This window comes from Lotus japonicus, chromosome 6, assembly GCF_012489685.1.
Source record: "Lotus japonicus ecotype B-129 chromosome 6, LjGifu_v1.2".
Lineage (NCBI taxonomy): Eukaryota > Viridiplantae > Streptophyta > Magnoliopsida > Fabales > Fabaceae > Lotus > Lotus japonicus.
This window is the reverse complement of record NC_080046.1, coordinates 54835316-54852905: the sequence shown is the minus strand read 5'-3', so window position 1 is coordinate 54852905 and position 17590 is coordinate 54835316. Positions and strand designations below refer to the sequence as shown.

At 40.9% G+C, this 17590-nt stretch overlaps 1 protein-coding gene across 1 annotated transcript; it reads right to left on the bottom strand.

Annotated features, from left to right (window-relative positions):
* Window positions 1–2621: 2621 nt before the first annotated feature.
* On the bottom strand, window positions 2622–16788 carry LOC130723093 (uncharacterized). The gene is made up of 4 exons (XM_057574024.1): window positions 16494–16788; window positions 16304–16402; window positions 15913–15977; window positions 2622–3298 (listed from the first exon to the last, which is right to left on the bottom strand). The coding sequence occupies exons 2-4, from the start codon at window positions 16361–16363 to the stop codon at window positions 3076–3078; spliced, it is 348 nt and encodes a 115-aa protein (XP_057430007.1). The 5' UTR covers window positions 16364–16402; window positions 16494–16788; the 3' UTR covers window positions 2622–3075.
* Window positions 16789–17590: the final 802 nt, after the last annotated feature.

Sequence of the window (17590 nt, the reverse complement as noted above, 5' to 3'; positions counted from 1 at the left end):
CTGTTCCCTCCTCGCCAGATGATGCGACAATGTTGCGTCCACCCTCACCATGCCCATTCATGTCACCTTCATCACGCTCATACCTCTGGTTGCGGTTCTCATTCCTAGTACGAGAGCGGTACACACGGCCATCCTCGGCCTTAAGCCAAACTCCAAACGGTGGCGGGTCTCGCGGTTCCACTAAACAGTCCTTGGAGACATGATCAAGGAACCCACATTGATAGCAGAAGTTTTGCATCTTTTCATACTTAAAGAACACCTTGAAAGGGTTTCCTTCCTCTGGAGCGATCATCTGCCCCCGACGCAAAGGTGAGTTCACCTTCACCCATGCCCTCACACGCATAAAGCTACCATACAGACTAGCCTCCGAATGATCCCAGGCCATGAAACCTGCAAAAGCTTCACCAATAGAACGAGCAACAGCCTCTGTACGACCTTCTCTCGGCAGTCGGTGGACCTGAATCCAGAAAGGAACCTTTGACAGTTCCACCGTGGACGGGTCGCTCTTGCCGTCATAGACACCCAGGGCAATCATGTGCCGGTCATAAAACCAAGGACCCGATTCCAGAACCAGGTTCCTATCTTTCTCAGATGAAAATCTAAAGGTGAACAAGTTCCTCCCTGCGTTTTTAATTTCCCGACAGCCACGGGACGCCCACAGGTTGTGCATGACATCCTTAAAGGTTTGGATGCCAGCGTAATGGTTGATTAGAGCTTTGCCAATAAGCCACACCTTCGGATCCACCTCAGGCCCTTCTGCGATTTTTCCGACCTTCAAAACCACAGCTTCCTCTCCCTCCAAATCGAAGTCCAGGTCCCATTGTTGCAAGGCCATGGTCGGTGATTTATGTTGCAGAAATAGCAACCCCCAAGTCAAAGACGCAGAACGAAGACAGTCCAAGGAACACGAAAAGAAGACAAAGAAAGTCACTAAAATTCACCAACCTACACACGTATTGACGTAATGAAGCCAATAGGTGCGAGTACACAGTAGTCTACTAGGAGTCACGCTTGGAAAAAACAATGGAGCAGCACGGAATCCTTCAAACGGCGGCGCTCGGGATTCGTGCTTGGCCACAAAAAAACCTAAACCTAGCAGAGCTTTTGGGACCCACCATTATATGATTGTAGTTATTATATATGTCACAATTTTTTTAAAGAAAAATATATGGATACATTTTTTTTTACAACAAAAAGACTTTATTGAAAGAGTGAAAAAGAGCACCATGAGACCAAACCTCTCATGAAAGTTTTGACCAAGTAGCATTTTTGGAGGAGCACACTTGAGAGAGAGCCTCATTAAAACCTTGATAGGAAAAACCCAATGGAAAAAATCCTAGGTAAGGAAAAAGAGTACCACAATCACCAAGTGAGCTAAAATTCCTCCAAACACCACTACATACACCAACCAGAAATTACAATGCAAGACATCCACAAAAAGGATAATCTATACAGAAACAATAAAACATGAACCTCCTCTAGTCCAAGGACAACAGTGACGAAATCACAAATGAAACTAACTTCCTTTTATTTGTCAAAGCAAATCAACATCACGCTGCAACTTGAAAACCATAGCAGCAACTGCAATTCCTTTACTCCTTCGGATAGCAGTAAGCAGAACAAACGCTAATACCAGAACACCTCCTTGATATGCTTTATGTCACAAAATCAGTACCTATCACACCAGGAATAAAACCAAAACACAAGACATAATCCAGAGCCAAAGGATAAAAATGGCCACAACACCAACCCTTCCCCTGCCACAAAAGTAAATTGGCTTCCTATATTTGACTTGAAAACCAAAAACACAGATCAGCAGAAGCAATTTTTAGAAGTAAAAACAGGAAACCTGTGCCACACAACACTAAAGAAACCACAGGAGTCACCAATGCCCCAGAAACCCTCAAGCATGCCATTAGGCCAGGGATACCCACAGTGGACTCTCCCTGTCACACCCCATTTTAGCCAAATAATCCGCCTCTGAATTGGATTCTCTAAAGATGTGAGCAACTCCTAAGCAGTCAATTTCCCCCATGAGCCTATCAATCGAATTGAGATCATTTAGGAGAGCCCAAGGTCTGTTGTTCTTACAATTCACCCATCCCACCGCCAGGGTCGAGTCACTCTCGATGAAGACATGCGAAAAGGAAAAATCCTTACAGAAGGATAAGGCACGAAAGATGGCCTTTACTTCTGCTTGATGAGCCCATAATACCCCTGTAGCCATCGAGAAAAAGCCCAAAAATTCTCCAGCTGAGTTTCTCAAGACACCCCTGATTCCACCAACCCCGGGCGATCCCCGTACAGATCCGTCAACGTTGAATTTAAGGGTATTTGGAGGAGGGTGGGGGGGCACCAAACACAGATTCTAGTATGTCTTTCTTTAGTAACTAATAATTTTAAATTGACCTAAAATATTTAACTTGAGTAATATAATTATTTTATTATTTTATTAGTATATATTTATAAATAATTTTCAAGTTATAATTAATGATTAAGGTTTTTTCTTTAATTTCTTTGAATATTTATCATTTGAATATAATTTACATATTTAATTAGATAAAATATCATTGAATAAATTCTCAATTTAAAAACTTGCCCCATTATAATTTTATTACTTAATTAATGTTTTCTCATGAATTCATCAAAAACCATGTACCAAAATAAAAACATTGTCGTTGACTAATTTAATAGTATACCACTACAAAAAAAAACGTTATTTAGTGGGGTTTTTCTTTGCACTTAGTGGGGGTTTTCAACCCCCGCGAGTTACTTAGCGGGGTTTTGAAAAATCCCGAAGTTACACTCCCCACAAATTATTAGCGGCGTCTTTTAGCAAACCCTGGTACCTGCACAAGATTTAGCGGCGGTTTTTAGCGGCGGTTTTAAACCTCCCTTATCCGCAAGCTTTTTTTAACGGGAGTTTTCAACCTCCCTTAATTGCAAGAGATTATTTACAGTTTTAAACCTCCCTTGGCTACTAGAGTTTATTCTAGGGACATTTTTAACCTCATTTAATTGTTGAATTTACTTATTAACCATTTAAAGAGGTTTTCTAAACATCCTAACTAGTCTTCATTTTTTCAGAAGTAAAGAATGAGTAAACAAAAAAGTCTGGTATATTGGTGAAACAATAGTGAAACAGGACCATACAGACAAATACAAGCAGAATAAATTGCAAAGGAAATTCAGTAGAGGCAGACCTCTGGAACGTAAAGCATCAAAAAGTTGTTGGCGCATACTGATAATACGATCAGCCATTCCCTTCAACTCAATAGTCCACTCATTGTACAAATCCCTGACAGAAGCAAAACAGTTGAGAAACTTTAACAAAGGCTCAAAGAGGATAATATCACCTAGCAAAAGAATATATAGTGGCATCTCCTGGCAGTTAAATATATACACTTAAGAAATATATGAACTCAACCAGTAAAATCATCTCAGTCAAGGACAATGTTCACTTAGAGGTACAAAGACCTTAATCAACTTGAAAAATATCAAATACAGAAGCCCCTGAAAGCTGAAGTGTGCTTATATCATGTGCAAATTTATAACTAACTGCATAACTTAGCTAGTTTTTGAAGGTATGAAAAACGGTAGAAAGGGGGGGGGGGTTTGAATAACGTTTTCAGTACAAGACTTCCACCTTAAAGATTTTGGCAAATCTTTCGAGAACTTAAGTGCAAAAGATAAGAGATAGAAAAGCACACAAGGATTTTATCCTGGTTCACTTGATAAATCACTCAAGCTACTCCAGTCCACCCGTTAAGGTGATTTCTTCCTTCTTAGAATGAAGGCAATCCACTAATCAGGTAAGAGTTACAACTGCACTTGAAACCTACAAGTGACTAACAATTACACTGACTTAGCTCACACTAAGATTCACTCTCTTAGTCTTCTCTAGGATCCGATCAACCTTGATCTCCTAAAGGCAAACTATACAACTGTATATGAAGTTCTTGTTTACAAAGAAAGTGCTTCTAAAAAGCTTATAGTAAACACAATGAATTTCAAGATGAAAGAAAGCTTAGAATATTTTGAATATGTCTTGCGCGTGTGTCTTGCTTCTACTTAGTTTCTTCGCCGCTTCTTTCAATCTTCAGCCTTTATATATACTCCAAGGATTAGGGTTGAGCGTTGCATGGGAAATGCTACCGTTGGAGGGCAGTTCTGGAAAATCCAGCTTCTGCTGTGGCTGAGAACGTTAGGTAGGTCGTCAGGAAGGTACACTTGCTTTTGTACTTGGATAGCGACTTGACCTTTTAACCTAGGAGACTTCTGATCAGGGGAATACTTCATATTGGAACTTGTGAAGCCGGTTGATCAGAGTCAGAGGGAAAGCACAGATCCTCTGACCATTGTATCTTCTGATTCTGAACTCAGAGGGAAGAACATGGCCTTCAGAGTTTCTTGCTTCTGGACTTCAGAGTTTCCACTATTCAGCTTCTGGATCTTCAGAGTCTTCTACACCATCAGAACATCTGAACCTTCAGTGTTTCTTGGTTATCAGAACTTCTGGATCTTCAGAGCTTCTAGCGACTGAGTCCACATCAGAGTTTGTATAGCTTCAGAACTTCTGAAGCTTTTCCACTGTTCATACTGAACATGGTGAATGCGAAAGCGTTGCTTGGGTCACTCTTTATACACAATGCTTCTGATTTGTGTGAGATTGAGTTGAGGTCAGAGCCTGTAAATAGCACACTCAGAAAAACACGTTAGAGTACCACAATTGTTCATATCAAAAGGTTAACTTGTAATCATCAAAACATAGAGTTGTACTACTAGATCAAAACTTGATCTTACAATCTCCCCCTTTTTGATGATGACAAAACTAAGATTTTTGATGAACAATTCTTAAACATTAAACTGAATTCACTCAGAGTTTAGAGATATAGAATAATACTTATCCTGATGTGAATAGTTTATCTTGCTCATTCTGAATTCAAGTCACTGCTTGATTCTGAGCTTAGCTCCCCCTGAATCTAATACTTGATGAAAACGTTAGTAAAGTCTAGATTCTGAGCTAAATGATGTAAGAGTTCAGAGTGAAAAACTTATGACATAGATGAAGAACGAATAATCAGAGCGCATAAGTGATCAGAGTCAGGGACAAGGTATCAGAGTCTTGGGTATCAGAGTCAACTTAGAATCACTTCAGAAGAAGTGAAATGTATTCCTTGTATTTGCCCAGTGACACATCTATGGTCATGAAGGTGGAACTCTTAAATTCTCCAAAAGAAAAATAAATCACACTAACACATCTTACACATCAAAAACTGGGTTTACTCCCCCTTTTTGTCATAAGCAAAAAGCTTGGGGTGTGAAAAACTTAGCTTGAAGTACAAGGTACTCCCCCTTAGAGAAGGTCTAGGTTTAAAGAAAATGAAAACGATGTAAGAATCAGAGTTAGGCGAAAATAAATAGAAGAGTTAATGCAAGGGATGAACGTTTACCACCGGTCAAGTGAGTAAATAGAAGGGTCAGTTACCAAGAACTTAACCTCGAGAAACTGTAATAGCATTAACTTTCAGAGAGAAAGTGAAGCCTATAAAAAGCGTTGGAGAGAAAGGTAAGCTTCACACCTCGAATAATTTTCAGTAAGAAAAAAAATGGCATCATACAACGTAGCACTAGAAGAGCTGAGGAAGAAGGCCTTTGAAGAGGACTTGTTCCTGAACATCAGGCATCCAGAGGGTGCAACTACCATCGCGGAGCTGACACGGACACTGCTGGAAGAGGACCTGCGTCCAGAGTTGGAGAGAGACCTGAAGGAATTTCTTGCCTTCGTGGAGGAGGTGCAAGAACTCAGCCGGCTTGAACTCAAGCTGCTGGAAGAAAAAGAAATCTTGGAAAAGAAGCTCAGGACTTCAGAAGAGATTCTGGAGAAAGATGAGCTAAAGGTCAGACTCAACAACAGCCAGCATGTACTGGAGCGTCTGGAGAAGGATAGGTCAGAGCAGCGCCAGGAGTGCAGAAGAATGAGGAGGGATCCTTCATTCTAGATTATATGATGTAAAGAAATATGATGTAAACATAGAACAATGAATAAAAAAGACTTTTGCAAACATATGTGACATAAGTATATAGATATATATGCATATATAATCACAAACGAACAAAAGAGAATAAAGAAATAAAAAAGAAACAGAGTTTAACAAAAGGAAAACAAAGTTAACGAAAAAGAAGAAAAAGAAGAGATCCTAAAAACTAAGGTTTGTCAGTGCGTCTCAGAAGTTCCATCATCATTTGCTTCATCTCAATCAGCATGGATTCATGAGTGTCAAGACGTTGTTCCATGATGTCGAGTCTGAATGAGCTTGTCTGAGTAGAGCTGGAAGGAACATTCTGAGCAGCTTGAGGTTCTGGAATGGAAACAGAAGCAGCAGGAGTAAACACAACTGGTGCAAGTCGCTCTGCCTCAGCCTCAGCTTCAAGACGCTCTGCCTCAAGTCTGGCTTGTTCAGCCTGAGCTGCTGCTTCACGTGCAGCTTCGTCTGCTTGTTCTTTCTTTCTCTGGGCTTCTTCAATAGCTTCAAGAAGCTTATTTCTCTGTTCGAGTTCGTGAAGAGCCACCCTCCTAGCAAGCCTTTGCTTTGCAGCCTCAATGCTCTGACTGCCCTCTGCATGCAGGAGCTGCATCATAATTGGAACTTGAGCCACTAGCCAAGTGCTCAGATTGTTCCACTCATCAGCCACATTTTCAGCATTCTCACTGAGATCAGTCTGACCGTGCACATTGCGGAGCCTCAAAGAGGCTTCATGATAGAAGATATTGATGCACTCAGAGAGAGATGTGGGTTGAAGGTGAGTATAGGGAATTATGGAGAGGTTGGGTTCAGAAGAGGCTGGGTGATTGCTGCTATGGGCTTCAGAGGCACCTTGTGGAGAACCAATGTTAATCATGGGAGCATTGGGTTCAGAGGTTCCAAGGTGAGGGTCTGAAGTTTCAACCAGAGGGTGAGGTGATCTAACCGAGGATTGGTTAGACACTGATTGTTCAGGTTCATGGTCTGGTTGAATGGGCTCTTGTTGGTCAGGGACAGGGTGAGCTTGTTGAACTAAGGGGTCTGCCTCTTGGATAGGATTGGCCAAGATAGGTTCATCTGGGTCAACTAGACGTTCAGGTCTAGGGCCAGGATATCTCCTAGGGCTTGGACAGGTAAGGTAATACTCTTCCAAGGCAGATACCTTTTCTTTTCTAACCTCCATGAATTTTCTAATTGATTCAGAGGTATTGGAGGGAGGAGAGTCAATAACATTGGTTGGGAAGGATACAGGTGTGAAGGCGGTTGAAGAGTCTGTATCCGTGGTTCTGACAGCAGGACGTGCTGATGCTCTGGGAGCAGAGTGATCAGACGTTCTGGGTTGTGGTTCTGTTTGGTTGGGCTCAGGTTGGTCTTGGACGATTGGTTCAGAAGATAATGGGTCGTATGGAATGGTAAGGAGAGAGGTTGGATCTTCTGACCGTGAGGTTGGGTTCTGAAGCAAATTCCAGAGAGGTGCTTCAGTAGGAGAAGGTTGAAAGAAGGAAGATCTTGGGGAATGTGGTGGAGAGGTGGTTTGTTCGGCTGGCTGGGATTCAGGAATAGGAGTGAGGGGATTTGAGGAGTGTTGGAGCAAAGCAGAAATAGGGAGTGCATCAAATAAATTCAAATCATCATCAGAAGCAAGTGCAGGCTTACTTGTATGTGCTGATGATCGAGTCACTCTGGCAGGAGGTTCAGTCCTTCTGACCACTTCAGCAGCTGGTTCCACCCGAGTAGGCTTCACCACGATTCTGACCTTCTTCTGCTTCTTCTTTGGAGGACCATCCTCACTATCATCATCATCACCATCATCAGGCTTTCTCTTCGTCTTCTTGACCAGAGGGACATCAGATTCTTCAGAGGATTCTTCCAGAACCATCTTCCTCTGAGCTTTCTTCTTTGGAGGAGAAGGAAACTCTGGAGCTAGCGATAGTCTGCTGATGAAATCATCAAGGTCAATCTCGAATCCTTGAGCCATGAGGTCTTCAACATAGCATCTGATGGCTTCAGGATGGTCTGCTTGAGTCCACAGAGGGTAGTCATTCAGAGGCATTCTTCTTCCTCTGATCTCAGAAGATGAGTCTTCATGAGCAGGAGCAATCTTCTTCTGGATTAAGCCCATCTTCTTCAAGGAGTTTGCAGTGAAGACATCACTGACAATTGTGCTCAAATCCTCTGTGCAACCAGCATCGATCAAATCTTGCACCAAGTGGCTTTCAATGAGAAAGTCTGAGAGCAGCCTCCCAAAAGGGATGTATTTGATTGCAGACTTGATGGAGGCGGTGGTGCGAGACTTCCGGATGCATTCCTTCAAGTAGGAGAACAGGAAGTAGGGAAGGCAGATCTTCTCCTGATCTTGGATGAAGAACAGCATCGCCTTCTGGTTGAAGTTGATGTAATCTGGGGAACTGCCCTTCGGTCTCTGATTGATGCAGTTGAGCAGGATCTTGTGCCAGATTCTGAGTTTGGGGTGAAGATCCATCACCTTGTAACTCGTCTTGCCCGGTTTGAAGGTGGTGTACAGGGCCTTGTTGACTTTGTCTTTGGTGATGGGTTTCAGCTTGGATTCCGTCAGTTGGAACCGATACCCATAAGCAGTTTCTGCTCCTAGCAGATTCACGAATGACTTCTCAGTGATAATGATCTTCCTGCCAAGAATGTGAGAGACCACCTGAGTGTCATCGCAGTCTGCGTGCTTCCAGAATTCCTTTACCAATTTCTCATACACCGGTCCTCGAAGTCGATTGAAATAGTTTCCCCAACCTTGAGCTTGAACTTCAGGACGAAGATCATACCCATTTGCAGCCAAGTTATCGAGGTTGAATCTCCATTCTGCCAGGACTTGGAGTTCCTCAGGAGCAAATACGCAGTGAACGGCACAGCCCCGTTCTGCAATAGGAACAATCTGCTCTTGAACTTGAACTTGTTCTTGTGTCGGGTTCTCAGAGCCCCTTTGACCCGTTGCCAAACCAACTTCCATGTGAGGGAACTGAGGTGTATCTGCAGTAGATCCTCTGGTTTGTCTCACCATTTTGAAGAGGTTGAAGGTTTGAGGTAGAAGATGAAGTTTGAAGGATGAAGAGAGATCGAGAGAGAAATCAAGAAAGAGGCGGTTTTGAAAAGCAGAGAGTGCGAGAGTGAAAACCGGAAGTGAACGAGAACGTGTGTGTATAGTGGGTTTTATCAAATAACCGTTGTTGATTCAAAAAGCACTTTAAGATCAACGGTTGAAAATTAAAGATAGATAGTAACAGTAAAATACACAATCACACACAGGAGATAAGCATATCTACACACAATCATAACAGACTGTCACACAGGCACAAGGAATTATGCATCAGAAATTCTGACACACGTGTTGTTGTCTCAGCTTCAGAGTCAGTACCAGTGGGCACACACACTCTGATTGAGTTACCTTCTGGACTAGACATCTTCTGATCAAGAAGTATCATAGTCAGAGGTTCTTATCCATCTTCACTCTGGACAAAAGTCCATGTTTAGATTTTTCAGAATAAAATTAAATCTATCATCTGCTAAGGGCTTTGTAAAGATATCTGCCCATTGATGGTCAGTATCAACAAACTTCAGAAGAAGTACGCCCTTCTGCACATAATCTCTAATGAAGTGATACTTTACCTCAATGTGCTTTGCCCTTGAATGCAAGATAGGATTCTTGCTCAACGAGATTGCAGCAGTGTTATCACAATAAATTGGGATATTGCTCTCAAGGATATGATAATCCTCCAGCTGATGTTTCATCCAGAGCATCTGAGTGCTGCATATTGCTGCTGAGATATATTCTGCCTCTGCAGTTGATAGTGCAATGGTTGATTGCCTCTTGCTTGCCCATGAGACTAGATTGCTTCCCAGAAATTGACAATTTCCAGAAGTACTTTTTCTCTCTGTTCTATCTCCAGCATAATCAGCATCACAATAACCTGAAAGCTTATACTCTGATGTTTTCTTATACATCAAGCCAAGGTTAGTGGTGCCTTTCAGATACCTTAGGATCCTCTTAACAGCAGTTAAGTGGGTTTCCCTTGGATCTGATTGGAAACGAGCACATAAGTGAACACTAAATAATATGTCTGGCCTAGATGCAGTTAAGTATAGAAGTGAACCTATCATTCCACGATAGAGCTTCTGACATACTTTACCACTTTTATCTTCTTTCTCCAAAATGCATGTAGGATGCATTGGAGTCTTGGCCACTGTAGATTCCAGCATATTGAACTTCTTCAGAAGTTCTTTAGTGTACTTGCTCTGATGGATATATGTTCCTTCTGGTGTTTGATCAACTTGTATTCCCAGAAAGTACTTTAATTCTCCCATCATACTCATCTCAAATTCAGCCTGCATCATCTCAGAAAATTCTTTGCATAGAGATTGATTAGCAGAACCAAATATAATATCATCAACATAAATTTGCACAATTAAGATATCATCTTTATAAGTCTTGCAAAAAAGAGTTGTATCTACTTTACCCCTTACAAACTCATTCTCCAGAAGGAATGAGCTAAGTCTCTCATACCATGCTCTGGGAGCTTGCTTCAGACCGTAGAGTGATTTCTTCAATTTGAACACATGGTCTGGTTTCTTTTCATCTTCAAAACCTGGGGGTTGATGAACATAGACTTCCTCTGAGATATAACCATTTAGGAAGGCACTCTTTACGTCCATCTGATGTAGAACTATGTTGTGATTTACTGAGAAGGAGATCAACAGTCTAATTGCCTCCAGTCTTGCTACCGGAGCAAATGTTTCAGTGTAGTCTATTCCTTCCTGCTGGCTGTAGCCTTGAGCAACTAGCCTTGCCTTGTTTCTGACTACTTCTCCTTTCTCATTTAGCTTGTTTCTGAATACCCATTTCGTTCCAATAACATGGACACTCTCAGGCTTCTTCACTAAGCTCCAAACATCGTTCTTGGAGAATTGATTCAGTTCTTCTTCCATGGCCAGAATCCAATCCTTGTCCTGAAGAGCTTCATCTATGGACTTGGGTTCAATTAAGGACACCAATCCTTTCAGACTCAGCAAGGTCTCCTCAGAGGGTCTGAAGGCAGATCTGGTTCTGACTGGTTCATCTTTGTTGCCCAGAATCAATTCCTTAGGGTGAGCTGCAGTGATTCTGCTCTTCTTCAGAGTTTGTGAGTTAGAGGGACCAGCTTCTTCCTCTGGTTCATCTTCCTCTGGCTCAACTTCCTCTGGAGCTTTGCCTTTGTCAGAAACATTAATGCTTAAATCTGCAAACTTTTCAACTAGCTTTGACTGGTCAGAGTCAAGCTTATCATCAAATCTGACATGAATAGATTCTTCAATAGTCTTAGCATCAGTATTATAAAATCTAAAACCTTTAGATCTATCAGAATAACCAAGTAATAGACACTTAGAAGACTTAGCATCAAATTTATGCAATCTATCCTTAGTATTGAGAACATAACAAACACAGCCAAAAGGATGAAAATAAGAAATGTTGGGTTTTATGTTCTTCCACAATTCATAAGGAGTCTTATTCAGAATTGGTCTCACAGAGATTCTGTTCTGAATGTAACATGCTGTATTTACTGCCTCTGCCCAAAAGTGCTTAGCCATGCCAGTTTCTTGGAGCATGGTTCTAGCCATCTCCTGAAGAGTTCTGTTCTTCCTCTCAACAACACCATTTTGTTGAGGAGTTCTGGGACAAGAGAAATCATGTGCAATTCCATAGGAATCAAACAGACTCTCAAACTTGTCATTCTCAAACTCTCCACCATGGTCACTTCTGACACGCACAATCCTACAAGCCTTCTCGTTTTGCACTTGAGCAATGAAGGTAGAGAACACAGCATGAGACTCATCCTTGCGGGTTAGAAACTTTACCCATGTCCAGCGGCTATAGTCATCAACGATAACCATCCCATATCTCTTGCCACCTATAGACTCAGTTTTCACTGGTCCAAAAAGGTCGATATGCAGAAGTTCCAACGGCCTTGAGGTTGAGACAACATTCTTTGCCTTGAAAGGGACTTTTGTGAATTTGCCTTTCTGACATGCTTCACAAAGAGCGTCTGAAGCGAACTTCAGATTGGGTAAGCCCCTGACAAGGTTTAGCTTGCTCAGCTGAGAAATCTTTCTCATACTGGCATGCCCTAACCGTCTATGCCATACCCACTGCTCTTCATTAACAGACAGAAGGCACTTCACATTCTGAGCCTCCAACTCAGATAATCTGATCTTATAAATGTTGTTCTTCCTCTTGCTGTTAAACAGAACAGAGCCATCGATCTGACTTACAGCCCGGCAGGACTTTTGATTGAATATAACATCATAACCCTTGTCAGCTAATTGACTTATAGACAATAAGTTATGTGTTAAGCCGTCTACCAATAAAACATTATCAATGCATGGACTACTATCTACACAAATAGTACCAGTACCAACAATTTTACCCTTTTCATTTCCTCCGAAGCCAACTTCGCCTCCAGGCTTAAGTTTCAGCTCTCGGAACATACACTTTTCTCCCGTCATGTGACGCGAGCATCCACTGTCCAGATACCATGATTGGTGTTTCAGTGGAGCTATCAAGGATATCTGCAACATAGATGATCTTGTCCTTAGGTACCCACTTTCTGGGTCCTCTTTTGTTAGTTACCCCAGAGGTTCTGATCACCTTGGGTGTCTCAACATAATATTTTAAAGGAATATTTGCATGATATTTAGTCATAGAGAAAGATCCCTTTTTAAGAGGATGTTTAGCAACTTTAGCAGGTACAGGATCAGGCAATATGGTACCAGAGGGAACAAAGCATTCATACAAGGATTTGGCTTTAGACACAGAAGGCTCATTTCTAATTGGTTTAGAATAGCCAATGCCATGCATTCCATTTCTGCTTACGCCATAGATCATTGAAGCCATTAAGCTTCTATCCACGCTTTTAGCTAGGAATCTTTGAAAAGACTTTTCATACTTAGATTCATTTCTACAATCAGAGGCATCACAGGCAACAATTTCTTCTAACTTAGCAATCTGGTTCTTAAGCACAGAGTTAGAATTTACCAAAGCATGATTTTCATTTTTCAAATCAGAAATAATTTTCTCATGTTCAGAAGGAGTCTTAGAGACAGCAGATAAGTTCTTTTTCAACTTTTTATGCTTAGACAATAAAGAGTTATACTTATCCATGATATCAGACAAAGCATGTTTCAGTTCAGAGGTAGAGAAGGAAGCGAATACCTCATTTTCATCGTCTGAGTTAGGATCTCCTTCTGATTCTGAGTCAGAGTCAACAGCTTCCTTTGACTCTGCTCCTTTGTCTTTGACAATGGCCATGAGTCCTTGGACTTCACCATCAGAGTCAACATCCTCTGACTCTGATTCATCGAATGTCACCATCAGACTCTTCTTGGTCTTGAAGTGCTTCTTTGGCTTCTTGTCTTTCTTCAACTTTGGACAATCACTTTTGTAGTGTCCAGATTCTTTGCACTCAAAACATGTGACTTCCTTGATTGAAGACTTCTTCTGGCCTGAGGACTCATACTTGCCTTTTGCCTTTCCAGAGCCTTTGAACTTGCTCTGCCTGTGCTTCCAGATGCGGTTGAGTCTCTTGGAGATCAGAGTCAGCTCATCTTCATCAGAATCTTCTGATGCTTCTTCAGATTCTTCTTCTTCAGCTTGAAGAGCCTTTGACTTCTCAACCTTAGCCTTTTCAGATTTGGATTTCAAGGCTATGGACTTTTTCCTCAGATCTTGTATCTCTGAGCGTTTCAGCTCATGGCATTTCAAAATGCTGATGAGTTCTTCTAAACTCATATTCTCAACGTCTCTCGTGAGCTCTATTGAAGTCACCAAAGGCATCCAACTTTCAGGAAGACACCTGATGACCCTTATGACATGATCTTTTGTTGTCTAGCTCTTGTTGAGAGGTCGTATGCCAGCTACAAGCAATTGAAATCTGGAGAACATTTCTTCAATGGACTCATTTGGCTCCATGATGAAGGATTCATACTTTTGGATCAAAGACAATGCCTTTGATTCTTTGACTTTCTTGTTTCCTTCATGAGACATCTTCAGAGAATCAAAAATGCCTTTAGCAAACTCACGATCGGTAATCTTCTGGTACTCCTCATAGGAAATAGCACTTAGAAGAATTGCTCTTGCTTTGTGATGTTGTGAGTACAGCTTCTTTTGTTCTGCAGTCATCTCTGACCTTGGGATCTTCTTGCCATCTGCATCAACTGGACGCTCATAGCCATCCACAATAATATCCCAGAGATCTGCATCGAAACCCAGAAAGAAACTTTCCAGTCTATCTTTCCAATATTCGAACCTTTGACCATCGAACATAGGAGGCTTTGCGTTGTAACCATCTCTTTGAGTTTCACTGGTGGTGGCAGCCATTGTTTTTCACACCGGCCCGGATCACTGAACACTGTTAGGTGTGGTAATCAGAACTTGCGCTCTGATACCAATTGAAGGTATGAAAAACGGTAGAAAGGGGGGGGGTTTGAATAACGTTTTCAGTACAAGACTTCCACCTTAAAGATTTTGGCAAATCTTTCGAGAACTTAAGTGCAAAAGATAAGAGATAGAAAAGCACACAAGGATTTTATCCTGGTTCACTTGATAAATCACTCAAGCTACTCCAGTCCACCCGTTAAGGTGATTTCTTCCTTCTTAGAATGAAGGCAATCCACTAATCAGGTAAGAGTTACAACTGCACTTGAAACCTACAAGTGACTAACAATTACACTGACTTAGCTCACACTAAGATTCACTCTCTTAGTCTTCTCTAGGATCCGATCAACCTTGATCTCCTAAAGGCAAACTATACAACTGTATATGAAGTTCTTGTTTACAAAGAAAGTGCTTCTAAAAAGCTTATAGTAAACACAATGAATTTCAAGATGAAAGAAAGCTTAGAATATTTTGAATATGTCTTGCGCGTGTGTCTTGCTTCTACTTAGTTTCTTCGCCGCTTCTTTCAATCTTCAGCCTTTATATATACTCCAAGGATTAGGGTTGAGCGTTGCATGGGAAATGCTACCGTTGGAGGGCAGTTCTGGAAAATCCAGCTTCTGCTGTGGCTGAGAACGTTAGGTAGGTCGTCAGGAAGGTACACTTGCTTTTGTACTTGGATAGCGACTTGACCTTTTAACCTAGGAGACTTCTGATCAGGGGAATACTTCATATTGGAACTTGTGAAGCCGGTTGATCAGAGTCAGAGGGAAAGCACAGATCCTCTGACCATTGTATCTTCTGATTCTGAACTCAGAGGGAAGAACATGGCCTTCAGAGTTTCTTGCTTCTGGACTTCAGAGTTTCCACTATTCAGCTTCTGGATCTTCAGAGTCTTCTACACCATCAGAACATCTGAACCTTCAGTGTTTCTTGGTTATCAGAACTTCTGGATCTTCAGAGCTTCTAGCGACTGAGTCCACATCAGAGTTTGTATAGCTTCAGAACTTCTGAAGCTTTTCCACTGTTCATACTGAACATGGTGAATGCGAAAGCGTTGCTTGGGTCACTCTTTATACACAGTGCTTCTGATTTGTGTGAGATTGAGTTGAGGTCAGAGCCTGTAAATAGCACACTCAGAAAAACACGTTAGAGTACCACAATTGTTCATATCAAAAGGTTAACTTGTAATCATCAAAACATAGAGTTGTACTATTAGATCAAAACTTGATCTTACAGTTTTTAGCATATTGCAGTACCAAAATCAACTCCCTTTGGCTTATTATGAAAGGTTCAATGGCCTGTATAGGGGCCTCTTGCGGTCTTTGGTGATTTCACGTTGCACATAAGCTTAAGTCTCACTTCGACAATGATCGTACATTAACCATACTTCAAGCCAAAGTTTTATTTCACTTACAATCCTGGGGACTAGGAGTCTTGGATATAACATACCTTGACAAGTTATTTTCAAGTCTTTTCTCCACTATGACCAACACATGTTGGTGAAAATCATTCCTCTGTAATATACATGCCATGTAAATCAGTCATTATAATATCAAAATTTAGTAAAAGCTTCAAGACAAATATATTTGACAATTAAGTAACAAAAAGAATAAGATAACTGAACCCAACATTTCAATATACCGTTCCAATGTTATGCAGGTTAAGGTCAATAGGTCATCCAGAAAATATATCATATAATTCTAAAGTTTATTTCTGCTGAAGAAAAACACTGAATCATCACAGAAACTAATTATCCTGATTACAACTTTCCTATCTCCACAGATATCTCATGTTATTTATTTTACAAACAAAACAATTGAAGTTCATAGACAATCATTACCGGGCGCAAAGGAAGGCCTGCAGGACTAAGAATGACATTCACTTTCGGCGCAGCATTCATGTCTGCTTGATGTTGATACCTATATGAGTGACCAGATGCCTACATGAGTGGAACTAGATGCTTAGCACATAACTTAGATGAAGAAAATAGCTCCTAAATAAATAAATAAAAAAGAGAGAGAAGTGCATACTTTTGTCCATCACCATCACTATGTGTATCAAACCCAAATAAACCATCTTCCTCACAGCTGCAAGCCTGCAGTGTAGTATAACACCAAAGCAGTGTTGAAGAAAAAAGCATTAATGATTGTTATGCTTGAGATATAACAGCAGTTTAAATATATGGATCAAAAAGTAATCAATTCACAATAGAATAGGGACAACAGAAACAGAAATCATTTCACATCTATCTTAGTATCTTTACAATTTCAAACTGTTAAAGACCAACACAACAAATTGCTTTCATCTTATATCTTAAACAAGTTTAAAACAATTCCTACACAATCATAAGTGACTTCACCTAACAACCTCAATTTTTTATAATCAGTACTTGGTATGTTATTTTTTAATTTTTATCCTAGAGTTCAAGCCTTGTTACATTTTCTTATAAACAAGAACTGAACTTCAACTCAGGGTATGTGAAATCAAACTTGAAAGACTTCTGAATGAAGGTATTTATGGATAATCCCCTGCAGTTCTGGCAGCTCCAATAACCTAACCAACATACACACACAGAAATCCCACTACAACATTTTTCACTTTAGACCACGCTTAATTCTTCAACGGAGAAAAAACCGTGGCCTAAGTATAATATATGCCACGGTTCGATAAGTGTGGACGCTAGATGACCATAGGTGATGAAAACCGTGGCATCTACATTTCATTCCACGGTTCAGTAATTGTGGACGATTTATAGCTACGCTTTAGCAACCGTGGAAACCTCATATCATTAATATAACCGTGGAATAAAAATTTACATCTTTTTTTGACAGAAAAAAATTCCTTCTGCCAATTTTTCATTAAAAAATTTAAAAGTAATAAAACAAGAAAAATCCCAAATCAAATCCCTAACAGCACACTCACTCTCATTAGAACTTCACGATGAAAAAGAGAAAGATTATGAACCCTACCTTTCTCCATCTCGATTGATCGTGACCCTCCTCCCTCCGCCGGCACCGCTCATCTGGCTCCCTCATCTCGGGTGACCCTTCTCCCTCCACCGATTATCTTCGATCTCAAGTACTCGTGAGCGATTTCGATCTCAAGCGACGTGAGCCATCAACCCTTG

What these genes read in the sequence shown, in the direction of transcription:
- LOC130723093 (XM_057574024.1), bottom strand. Translation starts at nt 16,363, where the DNA reads ATGAATGCTGCGCCGAAAGTGAATGTCATTCTTAGTCCTGCAGGCCTT. An exon ending in CAGGCCTTCCTTTGCGCCCG is followed by an intron (nt 15,978 to 16,303) that starts GTAATGATTGTC and finishes TGTATATTACAG; the next exon opens with AGGAATGATTTTCACCAACA. An exon ending in CTTGAAAATAACTTGTCAAG is followed by an intron (nt 3,299 to 15,912) that starts GTATGTTATATC and finishes TGCTTCTGTCAG; the next exon opens with GGATTTGTACAATGAGTGGA.